The sequence below is a fragment of the Haliaeetus leucocephalus genome, unplaced genomic scaffold, assembly GCF_000737465.1.
Source record: "Haliaeetus leucocephalus isolate CR32 unplaced genomic scaffold, Haliaeetus_leucocephalus-4.0 Scaffold76, whole genome shotgun sequence".
Lineage (NCBI taxonomy): Eukaryota > Metazoa > Chordata > Aves > Accipitriformes > Accipitridae > Haliaeetus > Haliaeetus leucocephalus.
Window position 1 is genome coordinate 817433 of NW_010972512.1, and position 11325 is coordinate 828757.

The 11325-nt window shown below is 51.0% G+C and overlaps 1 protein-coding gene across 1 annotated transcript in view; it reads right to left on the reverse strand.

The window, feature by feature from the left end:
• TMPRSS9 (transmembrane protease, serine 9) overlaps positions 1 to 9195 on the reverse strand; it is a 16385-nt gene extending 7190 nt beyond the window's left edge. Inside the window, exons 1-11 of the mRNA XM_010580725.1 lie at positions 9072 to 9195; positions 7470 to 7597; positions 6936 to 7003; positions 6335 to 6513; positions 5133 to 5174; positions 4686 to 4799; positions 4009 to 4180; positions 3478 to 3752; positions 3174 to 3310; positions 1673 to 1991; positions 662 to 833 (exon numbers count right to left, since the gene is read on the reverse strand). Of these exons, the coding sequence (XP_010579027.1) occupies positions 662 to 833; positions 1673 to 1991; positions 3174 to 3310; positions 3478 to 3752; positions 4009 to 4180; positions 4686 to 4799; positions 5133 to 5174; positions 6335 to 6513; positions 6936 to 7003; positions 7470 to 7597; positions 9072 to 9195 (1730 nt within the window). The remainder of the gene's footprint in view (positions 1 to 661; positions 834 to 1672; positions 1992 to 3173; positions 3311 to 3477; positions 3753 to 4008; positions 4181 to 4685; positions 4800 to 5132; positions 5175 to 6334; positions 6514 to 6935; positions 7004 to 7469; positions 7598 to 9071) is intronic.
• Between the last annotated feature and the right edge of the window lie 2130 nt (positions 9196 to 11325).

Sequence of the window (11325 nt, forward strand, 5' to 3'; positions counted from 1 at the left end):
AACTCCATTCACCACAACTCTCTGGGCTCGTCCATCCAGCCAGTTTTTTACCCACACTTTTTTTTTTACCTCACTCTTGTCTACCTTGCATTTCACTTGCTGCTTTATTGCCCAGCTAAACACATAAGGTTGTCTTGAAACTCTTCATAGTTAGTCCCCCACCTTTTCTGCCTTCAGGAATTTTTATTCTTGACAAACATTATCCTCTTGCTACTCATTTCTTTATCTGGGTTATTTATAAATTTGGGCTTGGGCTCTTGCTGTTTAACAGAACTATGCAGGATTGAACTGACCACCCTCCCTTTAACAGCTGACCATGTGTCTCTATTTCCTATATTATAGCCAATTTTTAAGGTTAAATTTCTTGAAGAAACTCTCTTGTGGCACCTGTCCTTTTCCACCCCTGTTGCATGTGTTGTCCTTGCTCCCTGCCCAGGCTACTTTAACCTTTCCCTGCCTCATCCCAGCCTCCCCACAACACCCTTTTACTATGAATCTCTAGCTATAACAAAAATTAATGTCCAGTGTCTGTTCTTGTTTTTCCGCAGTGACTCCAGTGCCACAGCTATGGGTTTGGCTACACGGCTGTGTAAAGCTGCACAGCTTTATGCTGGTGGGCAGGTGAGCTGGAACAGCAGTGCTAGCAGGGATAGACTCTTACTCATTGAAGCAGTGAGCTGCTGACAGCAGCCAGCGGTCCCCAATGACGGTGGCTCCACAGAAATGGATTGAGTCTTCTTTCAGGCTGACTTGCCAGGGGATCTCTCCTCTGGAAGCATCTGTTCCTCCCACGATCTTGCTGGGTTTAGAGAACCCAGGTCGTCCTCCACACTCTGAACAAAAGCCAAAGCATGACTTGTGAGTACTCCTAGCAGAAGACAAGCGAGGAGAGAATTTTGCTCTCTCTAACCAGTAAGGGTGAGCAGGGACAGGTCAGGGCTGAAGTGTGAGGCATCTGCCCAAGCCCTGCCTGCTGATCGTGGCAGTCCCTGATGGTGGCCGTGCACAGCTATACATGGGCTTTCACCCTAACTGCTGCTCTGCATCTTGCCCTTGGCAAGTCCTTAATCCTGTGCCTTTCTCAAAGGCAGAGTAACCAGCAGCTCTGTGCCTCTTAGCCTTGCCATTCCAGATAAAAATTTAATCCTAAATTTAGACATCTGTATCTCCCTGCAGAGCTGCTGGGAGGGCTCCTTGGAGCTGACAGGTCATCCTATAGACACCTGCCCTCCTTCCCTTCAGGGAGAAGATGCATGCTGCTGTGAAGTTGCAGCCATCAATTTTGAACTACTGGAATATCCTTAGGTGGCAAACAAAAGTGAGCAGTCGACAGGTTAAACAGTGTCAGACGCTGCTGTGTCTCAGTACCCTGTCCTGGGCCTGCTGGTGCAGACCAGTTACACAGACAGCAGACAAAATTACACATTCAGTTGCATAAGCAAAGGAGGAACTCATGGAACTCATCTGCACAGGTACTGAGTGACTTTGCCAGGCTGCTCTAGGTGAGCTGGGGTAGCCAGATAATGTAACTTGTGCCTTAGCACTTAGGCAAGGGTTGTGTGGGTCACCCTACTGAAGGTCATTTCAGCTCAGCAGAAGAACAAACCTGACATTTGGACCTGTACCAGCCATTCTTCCTGCCAAGGTGCACCCACCCTGTAGGTGTTCATACCTTGTGGTCTTGATGCAGTCACTGGGTTGCTGGCAGCTGGGGCTGGTGAAGTGGTGCGGATTGCTCCGGGAGTGGTGGTGTTTATCTTTTCAGAGCTGACCATGTTATTATTAGTACTGGTGTGTTTTATAGGGACAGTACGGGCTATGGAGGTAGGGAAGGCAGAAATAGCATCCAAGATCCAGTTTCTGAGTTTGGTAACACGTGTGTAAACCCCAGGCCGCCTGGCTTCAGCGCATCCAATTCCCCAACTCACAATTCCTGCCAGGAAAAACTTGCCGGATGGTTCTTGGCAAACCAGGGGCCCACCAGAGTCACCCTGCAAGAGAAGCCAGATGGTGAGCTTTCACTGGGGACACTCCAAGCTTGCCCTGGCCACCCTCAGCATACCTCTGCCAGACTGGGTCTCTCTGTCCCTGTGTATCCCAGCTCACCTCTGCTTATTTGCTCCAGCCTAGCGGTGAGTAAAGCATCTCCTTTGCTGGCCTTTGGGTGCTCCTCTGTTAAGCAGTAGCATTGTGCCCTTGATATGCCAGACGAGCACAAGGCCATCCTCCATAAAATCTAGGGTAAGCATTTCTACTGGTTTAATCATTTGTTAAACTGCTGCTCTTAAAGGTTAAGCCCAGCAGCCCCTAAACAGCTGGATGATGGGTGTTCATTGCATGATATGCAACCCAGGGAGACCATGCTAATCTTTGCATGTTTTCTTGATTTGGCCTATGGTTTCCTGGTCAATTCTTTGGTGTTGGGAGGTCATGAGTGTTGCTGATGTAGGATGTGTGGTGTCTGTGATGCTGGCAGTGCCTTCTGGGGGTTGGATTGCTATAGGTGAGTAATGAATAACCAGATGGGTCACGTTCATCATCCAACCTTGAATCTTCCATTCTTGGCCCCTTCTCTGGTGTTTGTGCTGCACTTGGTGCAGAAATGTGAAGCACTACCACCAAAGAAGTCCAGTTTTGCTCAGCTGTGGCTATGAAGGGCCCTGCCAAATCACAGGGACAGCCATGAAAATCACAGTCCTCCTCTCACAACACATTGTGAAAGGCAAGATTTTCTCCAGCTGACCACTTGCAATTCTAGGCTGGATAAAAGCTAACTAGGGATAGCACCAAGTTGTTCACCAACAACTGTTGTGTATGTTTTAGTTTCCACTGCTGCCCTTTGCCATCTGGATTTTGATCTGAGGACCTGCCAGGTACATTGGTAGTGCCAGCCCTGATTACAGCTCAGGAAGTAGAGAAAAGTAGTTAAATAATAGCCAAAAGAGCCCCTTTAAACAGCAGTGCCCTGCTCTAAGCACTAGGGAACATATCCTCATTTTTGTCTTCTGCAGTCCCTGCAGATCCATGCTTGGTTCCAAGGCATGGCCTCAAACCTTGCAGGGGGAACCATGACCATGGTGTCAGATCCTGCCTCTTGAAGTACTGCTTGGTGCATACTGGGAGGGGAAAGACTCATGCAGGGAGGTGTGCCGGCTTCCCTGGGCAAAGCTTACCTGGCAGGAGTCGATTTTCCCCTCCAGGTAGCCAGCACACAGCATCCTGTCTGTGAGGACATGGCTGTAGAGGCTGGAGCACAGTGTCTGGTCCAGCAGCTCCACTGTTGCTTTCTGCAGGAACTCAGGTTTCACCACTAAACGAGAAAGATGCAACCGTGAGCTCACCACGGGGAGCCTCGCATGGCACCAGCTGCCCATGCTACAGCTCACCCCAGCTGGCCAGAACACGGCCCGAGTTCCCTTCCCTGATGCCTCCTGCACCGCTCACACCCCACCATGCCTCCTGCCGTGCTTTGCTTACAGAAATCCTCCTTGAGGTAGCCCCAGCCAGAGATAAGGCACTTCTTGCTGGTGGGGAAGTGATGCCCAGCGTCTGGCAGGCACACGGGCTGGATGTACGTAGTGAAGGTCACAGGTCTCTTCAGCTCCAGCACGGCCACATCATAGTCAGCTGTGTCGGGATTGTAGGAGGGGTGTGGGATGATGCGTGCGATGTCCATTTTCACCGTGCTGCTGTCTGAGCCTCTGAGGGAGGTGGTCCCCGTGTAAGCTGCCCACATGGCTGGGTCCTGAAACCTGGAAGAGAGACAGCAGGGACTGTGTGACCCTGCAGCCACAGCATCACCCTGCAAACCAGAGCCGCTGGTTGCGGGTGATGCTGCCTCCTGACCATCCTGCCATCCCTGTGGACAAGAGCTCCCCATGACTTAATCCGATAAGGGAAGGAAACCAGGCGTGATGGGGCAGTGTGGTACAGCGGGAGCTTGAGCCAGAAGATACGGCAGCTTTTGGAAACAGGGCAGGGGGGCAAGCTAGCGTGGCTAGAGCTTACTCAGTAAAGCAGTGAGCGGCAGACACCAGCCACTTCTCTGTGAGGATTGCAGCACCGCAGAAGTGCTCGTTGTTCTCTCGCAGGCTGACTTGCCATGGGAACTCCCCTCTGGATGCCTCTGAGCCTCCAACTATCCTGCTGGCAGTCTGCATGGCAGGGCGGCTCCCGCAGTCTGAAAGGGAGGAGAGAGCCAGTGCATCAGGATCCTTCTGGCTATGCCCCACCAAAGTGCTCTTGGGGACAAGTGGGAAAAGCTGCTTCAGCTTCGTGCATGCTCCCAGCACGTGCTCAAGCAGCAGGACTTTGCCAGGGATGTCGCAGGGCAGACTTTAACCTGCAGGCTTGGAAAAAGAGCACTGCAAAGCACTGGCCCATCACAGCATCCTCCCTGAAACTTCTAAAGCAAGAAATTCTGGAGATATCTTGGCTAGTTCCACAAGCTCAGCCACTGCCTCATGGTCTGCTCCCAGCAGCTCGTGGGCATGTGGTGCCCATGACTCTTTGAAGTTGGTGGTGGGACCAAGGTGTTTCTAGGGTACAATTCCCCTCATCCTGATGCAGACATCTACTATTGGCCTCTGTCTTTGGCTCTCTTCAGTGCCCAGAAGCCCAGTGGTCTGCAGCAGTGGGATGTGGCCTGTCCCCCATGTCCAGGAGACCTGCTGCAAGAGACTCACCACAGCCCCTTTCATCAGGGGCATCGGCACAGTCTTTTTGGCCATCGCATTCAGGGTTTTCTTTCCACACACACTGGGTATTGCAGCAAGTGAACGTGCCTCCAGGGCAGCTCCCTGGGGACAGCAAGGCTTGAGTCACTTGTGTCTTCTGCAGCCCTCCCAGCAATGAACCCCCAGCTTCCCTAGGGGCAGCCACCACAGTGTCCTTGTCCCTTTGCTCCCTGGCAGCGCCGGAGTCCCTGCGGGATGGAGCCGGGAGCAGAGCTGCAGCCCTTGTTGCAGCAAAGTGGTGCAGGGCCCTGGACCACCAGGTTATGAACAAGACGGGGTACAAACACCTCTCGTATCTGCAGCCAGGCCGCTGGTGAGGAGAAGGCTACAGGTCAGGCTGCAGAGTGCAGCCGAGGGAGCTGGGGCAGATGGCTCTTCCTGCTGCCTGGCTCTTACCTGATTTCAGTCCAGGTCTGTAGGGAGAAACCTCACTGGGACCTGTGACGAAGTGGAAAGAATGGGGATCAGTGAGGGCATCCCAGTCGGGTGCACAGGAGCTGCATGTTCCCATGGACTGTGCTGCTCCCGGGCCCGGGCTGGCAGAGGCTTTGCTTCATTTTTTCCTCTTGCCTGGCCATCACTTTTCCTGCCCCACAGCCAGCAGTGAGCTCCTGGACTTGAGCTCACCGGGACCCTTTTTCACTTTGCTCCACCGTGGGCACAGTGCGCAGTGGAGGAACAGCCATCTACAGCCCTGCAGGCTTTTGGGGTGATCCCAGGTGCAGGGAGAAATTCCCAAGAGCTGTGGCACTGAGCTGCCTCCCAGGAGCAGGCTCCAAGGCTGAAGCTATGCAGGGCTGTTGCCTAAAGCCAAGGGGTGTCTGTGCACCCTCCATTTGGGCTGCACAAGGCTCCCAAAGGTCCAAGGACCCTGCCCATCATTGCAGGGAGTGCAGAGGGAGCTGCAGAGGAACCCACACCTTCGTGTTTTCCAGGCATATGGTTTTGTTTAATCCCCTGGACCTGGAGTCCTACGGTCACATGCAACTCCACAGTCACTGATGGAAAGGAGAATTTCTAGTCAGGTGGTTTCAGAGAATAATTAAAATATGAGAAATATCTACCCAAGCAGGAATTATTGCTACAACTCTGAGGACTGCCTAAGGGCTGCTGTGCACTTGTAGGTACAGTCAACCCAGCAATTAACCTGAAGCTTGATCTCTTGTCCCTCAGGCCGGTTCCAGGTGCTGCAAGAAAAGCCAAAGAAGCTGCAATTTATGCTTTAGGCTCTGCTGGTGCAGGGCAGAGAGCAGCAGGACAGCATTACCATTGGAGGGCGACCTGGGGACTCCCCCACAAATGTCTGTTGAGCAACCGCCAAGATCTAGGCATGTTTCTGCTGCTGTCTTGTGAAGCTGGTAGCACCTGGGAGCCAGGCAGAGCATCTTTTGTTGGTTTGCTTCGGTGCCTGGCAGCACCTCCATTTCTAACATTGCTGCTGGGCACGAAGCCTTGACTGGACATCCAGAGCTAAAGCCTTGTGGCAGTTTGGCTATCTGAGACACAGTCTGTGGTTTTGCTGGTGTGACCTTTGGTGCTAGCAGCACCAGCACAAGGCACCTTGCTCTGGCTGCCCAGCAGTTGCAGGAGGAGCATACCTGTAAGAGAAGCTGAGGATATTGTCCCGTAGGCAGCCAGGGAGAGACCCTGCTTGTGCAGGGCAGCTGCCAGCCCGTGCCTGAGCGCTTCCTTCTCCATGGTAGAGCTCAGGGGCTGGGAATCCTGGGGGGCAAAGCGGAGGCGAAAGTGGACGATCACGCTTGAATTTCCATTCCTGCTGGAAGACAGAGAAGTAATGGGTACATTGGCTCTGTGGTCAGTACAAGGGACAGGCTTTTGTGGTAGCTGCCTACAGGGAACTCGAGGGAAACAAAACTAATTCTTAATAATTTAAGGTGCAAGTTTTTCTGGAGATGTGCTTTGGTTGAAATGGTCATTTGCATTTTTTTCTTTGGCCCATAGTTCAGCTTTGGTTGAACAAAGCTGTTTTCCTCTGCCTTTCTGACTGCATTTCTAAATAGAAGAATCCAGAACATTGGTGCGAACCCAGAAGAAAATCCAGCCTTGACCAAAAAGCAGTTTCTCTTTGTACTAGTTTTGAACAAGAACACAGGTGTGAGCTCACCTTCTTGGTGGAGTTTGTCAGAATGCCCTGAAACACGAGCTGCACAGTCTGCAGAGAGAGCTGCCTACACTCACCTGTAGCCCAGGATGGTGCAACCAGTGCAGCTCCAGTCCAGCTGGGAGTCCTGGAAACTGGACAGAAACTGCAAAGCAAAGAACGATGATCACACACTTACTGGGCAGAAGATCCCAGGGAGGTGGGACTAGATAATGCATGGGATTTTGCAGGGAACTGGAGCTAGCTGAAGCATCATCTCTTGTCTCTAGGCAGCAGGAGCACCTGTGTCCAGCTCATGTGTAACCCTTTTCCCACCCTGGCTCAGGGCACAAGGCAGCACATCCTTTCTTTATGCCTTCCTACCACCTCTCCTGTGAAAGGAACAGACCTAAGCACACATTTCCCACTCTGCAAATGTCTCTTAGGGCCCTGACGGGGCCTCTCAAAGTGCAGCTCAGCCCTGTGATATACCCTGCTGATGTTTAAGAAATTCCTGTTTTCCTCCTGCCCTTGGCATCCAGATTCTCCTGAATGAGGACAGTTGAGCTGGGCCCTGGGGAGCCGCCACAGTCTTTCCCAAGTCTTCTCCTGCCAAGCCCAGATCAACTCACCAGCCTCTCAAGAGCAGGCGTCAGCACCCTGTAGTAATCCGAGTTCTCCATCTGTAAGCTGCTATTGAATGCGATTCCTTGCAGCTCCACTGTGTGCTCAAAGCTGGTCTCTCCCGCAGGATGACAGGCTGCCAGAGAGGGAAGGTGTCTGTCAGGGGCACAAAGGACACACGGAGGTTTGGGGCCATGGCTGGACCCAGCTTTCCTCGCTGCTCACTTTGGAACATGGGTCTCATCATGTCCTTTAGACCCCCCTGGTCTGAGCAGCTTGACTGTCCCTGACCACCCCTGGCTGCCTTGGGGGTGCCCCATGGCCGTGCTGGGCTACCCTGCACACATGCAATAGGAAAATCTAATCTGAACTTGAAAAAGCTGGATTTTTGTCAAGCCTGAGACAAAAGTTCATGGTCAGATGGGTACAACCTGGCAGTGCAATCCCAGATTGGCCCCAACCTTGCAGGAACAGGCTGCTGGGTACCAAAGCCAGCTTACAAAGTGGTACTGTACAGTAGAGCTGTGCTGGTGGGATGTCAGCCTGGGGTCCACACCAGGGGGCTGGCCTGAGGTGGCATCTAGCCATGGGACACCAGAGGCAGCAGGAGGAAGGTGGGAGAGGTGAGGAGACAGTGGTCATGCTCTTGAGTGGGACAGTAAAACAGGCAATGGTCAGTGGCTACTAGAGGTTGTGACAGAGGATGGCTGGGGCGGCAAGGTACAGCGACACAAAGTTTGAGAGTCACAGGGAGAGATTAGAGGAGAGGAATAGAGGATACATGTCATGCGACGCTGAAGATAAAGTGCTTTAAAGTCAGACATTCAGAACATGAGTTGTCTAGAGCCCTTGCAGTTTGTGTGTATATATGGGGAGAGCTGACTGCATTTTGTCCTCAGCAGAAGGCTTTTGAGGGTTTTTGCTGTGAGGACCATGAGCTGTTGTCATGGTGTAATCCCAGGAGGTAACTAAGCACCACGCAGCCGCTCACTCGCTCCCCCCCAGCACCCCCTGCAGTGGGTTAGGGTTAGGGGAGAGAATCAGGAAAAAAAGTAAAACTCATGGGTTGAGATAAGAACAGTTTAACAGAACAGAAAGGAAGACATTAATAATGATAATAATAACAATAACGAAATGACAATAATAATAAAAGGGTTGGAATATACAAAACAAGTGATGCACAAAGCAGTTGCTCACCACTCGCTGACTGATGCCCAGTTAGTTCCCAAGCCGTGATCCCCCCCAGGCCAACTCCCCCCAGTTTATATACTAGATGTGATGTCACACGGTATGGAATATCCCTCTGGCCACTTTGGGTCAGCTGCCCTGGCTGTGTCCCCTCCCAACTTCTTGTGCCCCTCCAGCCTTCTTGCTGGCTGGGCCTGAGAAGCTGAAAAATCCTTGGCTTAGTCTAAACACTACTCAGCAACAACTGAAAGCATCAGTGTGTTATCAACATTCTTATAGTACTGAACCCAAAACATAACACTATACCAGCAACTAGAAGGAAAATTAACTCTATCTATCTCAGCTGAAACCAGGACAGCTTTGCAAGCCATTTCTTTTCTGGAGCAGATAAACTGAAAGAACGTACCCAGCTTCGCACTTACCCAGCAGGATCCCCAGGTAGAGAGCTGTCACGCCGCCCACCACGGCAGCAGCAACGGTTACCTTCCAGCAGCTGGCCCTCAGTCCTCTACACTGGGTGCCTAGCACTGTCTTTATCTGGTCCATGATTTCTGAGCAGCTCTACAGATGGCCTCTGTGATTAAAAAGAAGAGGAGGAAAAGGACAAGACTGGGATGAAATGTGACATGCCCGCTATGGTTACCCCAGGAGCTCCAAGCAGCACCTTATCACAAGAAGTAAAAGAATGGATACACAGTCCATCCCCTGAATATGCCTTAGGCTACAGTCAGGAGATTTTACTAATAAGTCCAGGTTGTAGGACCTGAACACATCAACCATGGTGGCCCCTCCCTGCCTGGTTCCCCTTCCCTTTCTTCCTAGGAGGCCACCACTGAGGATGGCCGTGTCCGTTGTGAGTACAAACCAGCCTGATGCCTCCATCTCCATCCTCCGCACAGGCGCTTTTGGTGACACAAGCTCTGGGTGAGCGCTGAACCAGTGTCCCAGCATCACAGGCCCTGCCTCAGGGTCCAACCAGGACAGCACACGGTACCTGCTCTTCAGCAGGCAGTCCCCCAGGTTTGTTTTAGCAGCAGGATTTCAAGGTTCTACCGCCTATGATGCCAGGGTGAACGGATACACCAGCTCATAGCAAGGGGTGAGTATGGACCGGGCTTGGCACCTTGGCTTGCTCTTTCTGCCTCAGACATCACCCCTAGTAAAGATCCTAAAACCGACCAGTGTCACTAGCAAATGCTTTGGTGCTGCTCAGGAGTCACAGAGCTGCAGTAGTAGGTGGAACAGTTAACTTGGAAAGTACAACATTTATCTCAGAGTAATCTTATAGGCCTGCAAATAACAAGACTAGACTGCAGTCATATCCTTAAATATGAAACTCTGCAGTCTGAATAGGCAGCTATGGAGAGAGACCTGCCTGGGAGTCTGTCTAGTAAATGGACCAAAGCCAGTTGGTATTGGAAACCCTTAAGAATCATTGGCTGCTTCTACTGGCCCATTCTGACCTGACTACTGAAATCCTGACACTAGGCTACTTATATCCCCGTAGTATACGTTACGTGGATTAAAACTAGCTAAGTAATAAACCTCACCCTGTAGTTGCTTATGAGGCAGGTTCCAGGGTGGGGTTTCATATATAGCCCAATGCTATTCCATATTTTTGCAAGAATTGTGAAGGAAATACAAAATTACCATTAGTAAATTCAGTGGATGACAAAACTCACCACAGTGTTTACCAGAGAGCTCCCAGTGCCTAGTGATGCAGAGCAATTAATATGTGCTTTAATTACAGCTATGCTACTATCCTGATGAGTGGTTTCTCCTTTCCTGTGGTCAGCACTGGCACTGGTGCTTCCAGTATTTTGCTTCAAGTGGTACAAACATCCTGCACTGGAACCAAAGCCTCTTCATGTGATCTTTCCTGCCTCCTGAGATCAACTCAGTGGCCTCTGCTAGACTTGTTCCAGTATGTCAATGCTTTTCATGCACTGAAGGTACTCAGATGGGATACGGTACTCTGAATGTGATCTCAAAAATGCCAAAAATAGGGCACTTACCTTGTTTTTCTGTCTGCACTCTTGCTAGTACAAGCCAAGGTTGTCCTTCTTTAGCACATCATCAACAGCTGGATATCGGTAGGAATGAAACAGCCTGGAATATCCTGCTTTATCTACAGTCATTCGATCAGCCATACTTCAGTCATGTTAGTTTTTGCAAGAAGCCTAACAAGACAAGAAGGGGCACCGATTTCCTCTGGCCCTAAAATGTATTACTGGATTAATATTCCTCCCGCACAGGTAGGAACCCTTCCCTTCAGACTGGCACGCAGAAGTCTATCTAAGACAATTTGGTTGGTCAGAGTTGAAATACATGGAATTCCAGCCTTCTTGGCCAAAGGTCCAAAGTTCCTCAGCTTCAGAGTGAGTTTTCTGAGGACTCAACCTCTAGCTGCTGGGAAACTTCAGATCTACGGGTCACACCAGAAGAGTCTTGGCAAGGCAAATGAATCCCTCAAACTTACTCTGCCTAGATATCGACAGCTTCAAGAACATGAAACCCACTCAGCTTTTCCTTCCTCAGTCCCAAATTCTGTCCTGCTGAGGGACATCTTGTCTGGTCACTTCTGCACTGGCCATCCTACCAGTTCAGAAGATGCTGTGAGTGGTTGGGCTGCAACAACAGCTATTTACTGATGCTATAAATCAGGCTGTGACTTCA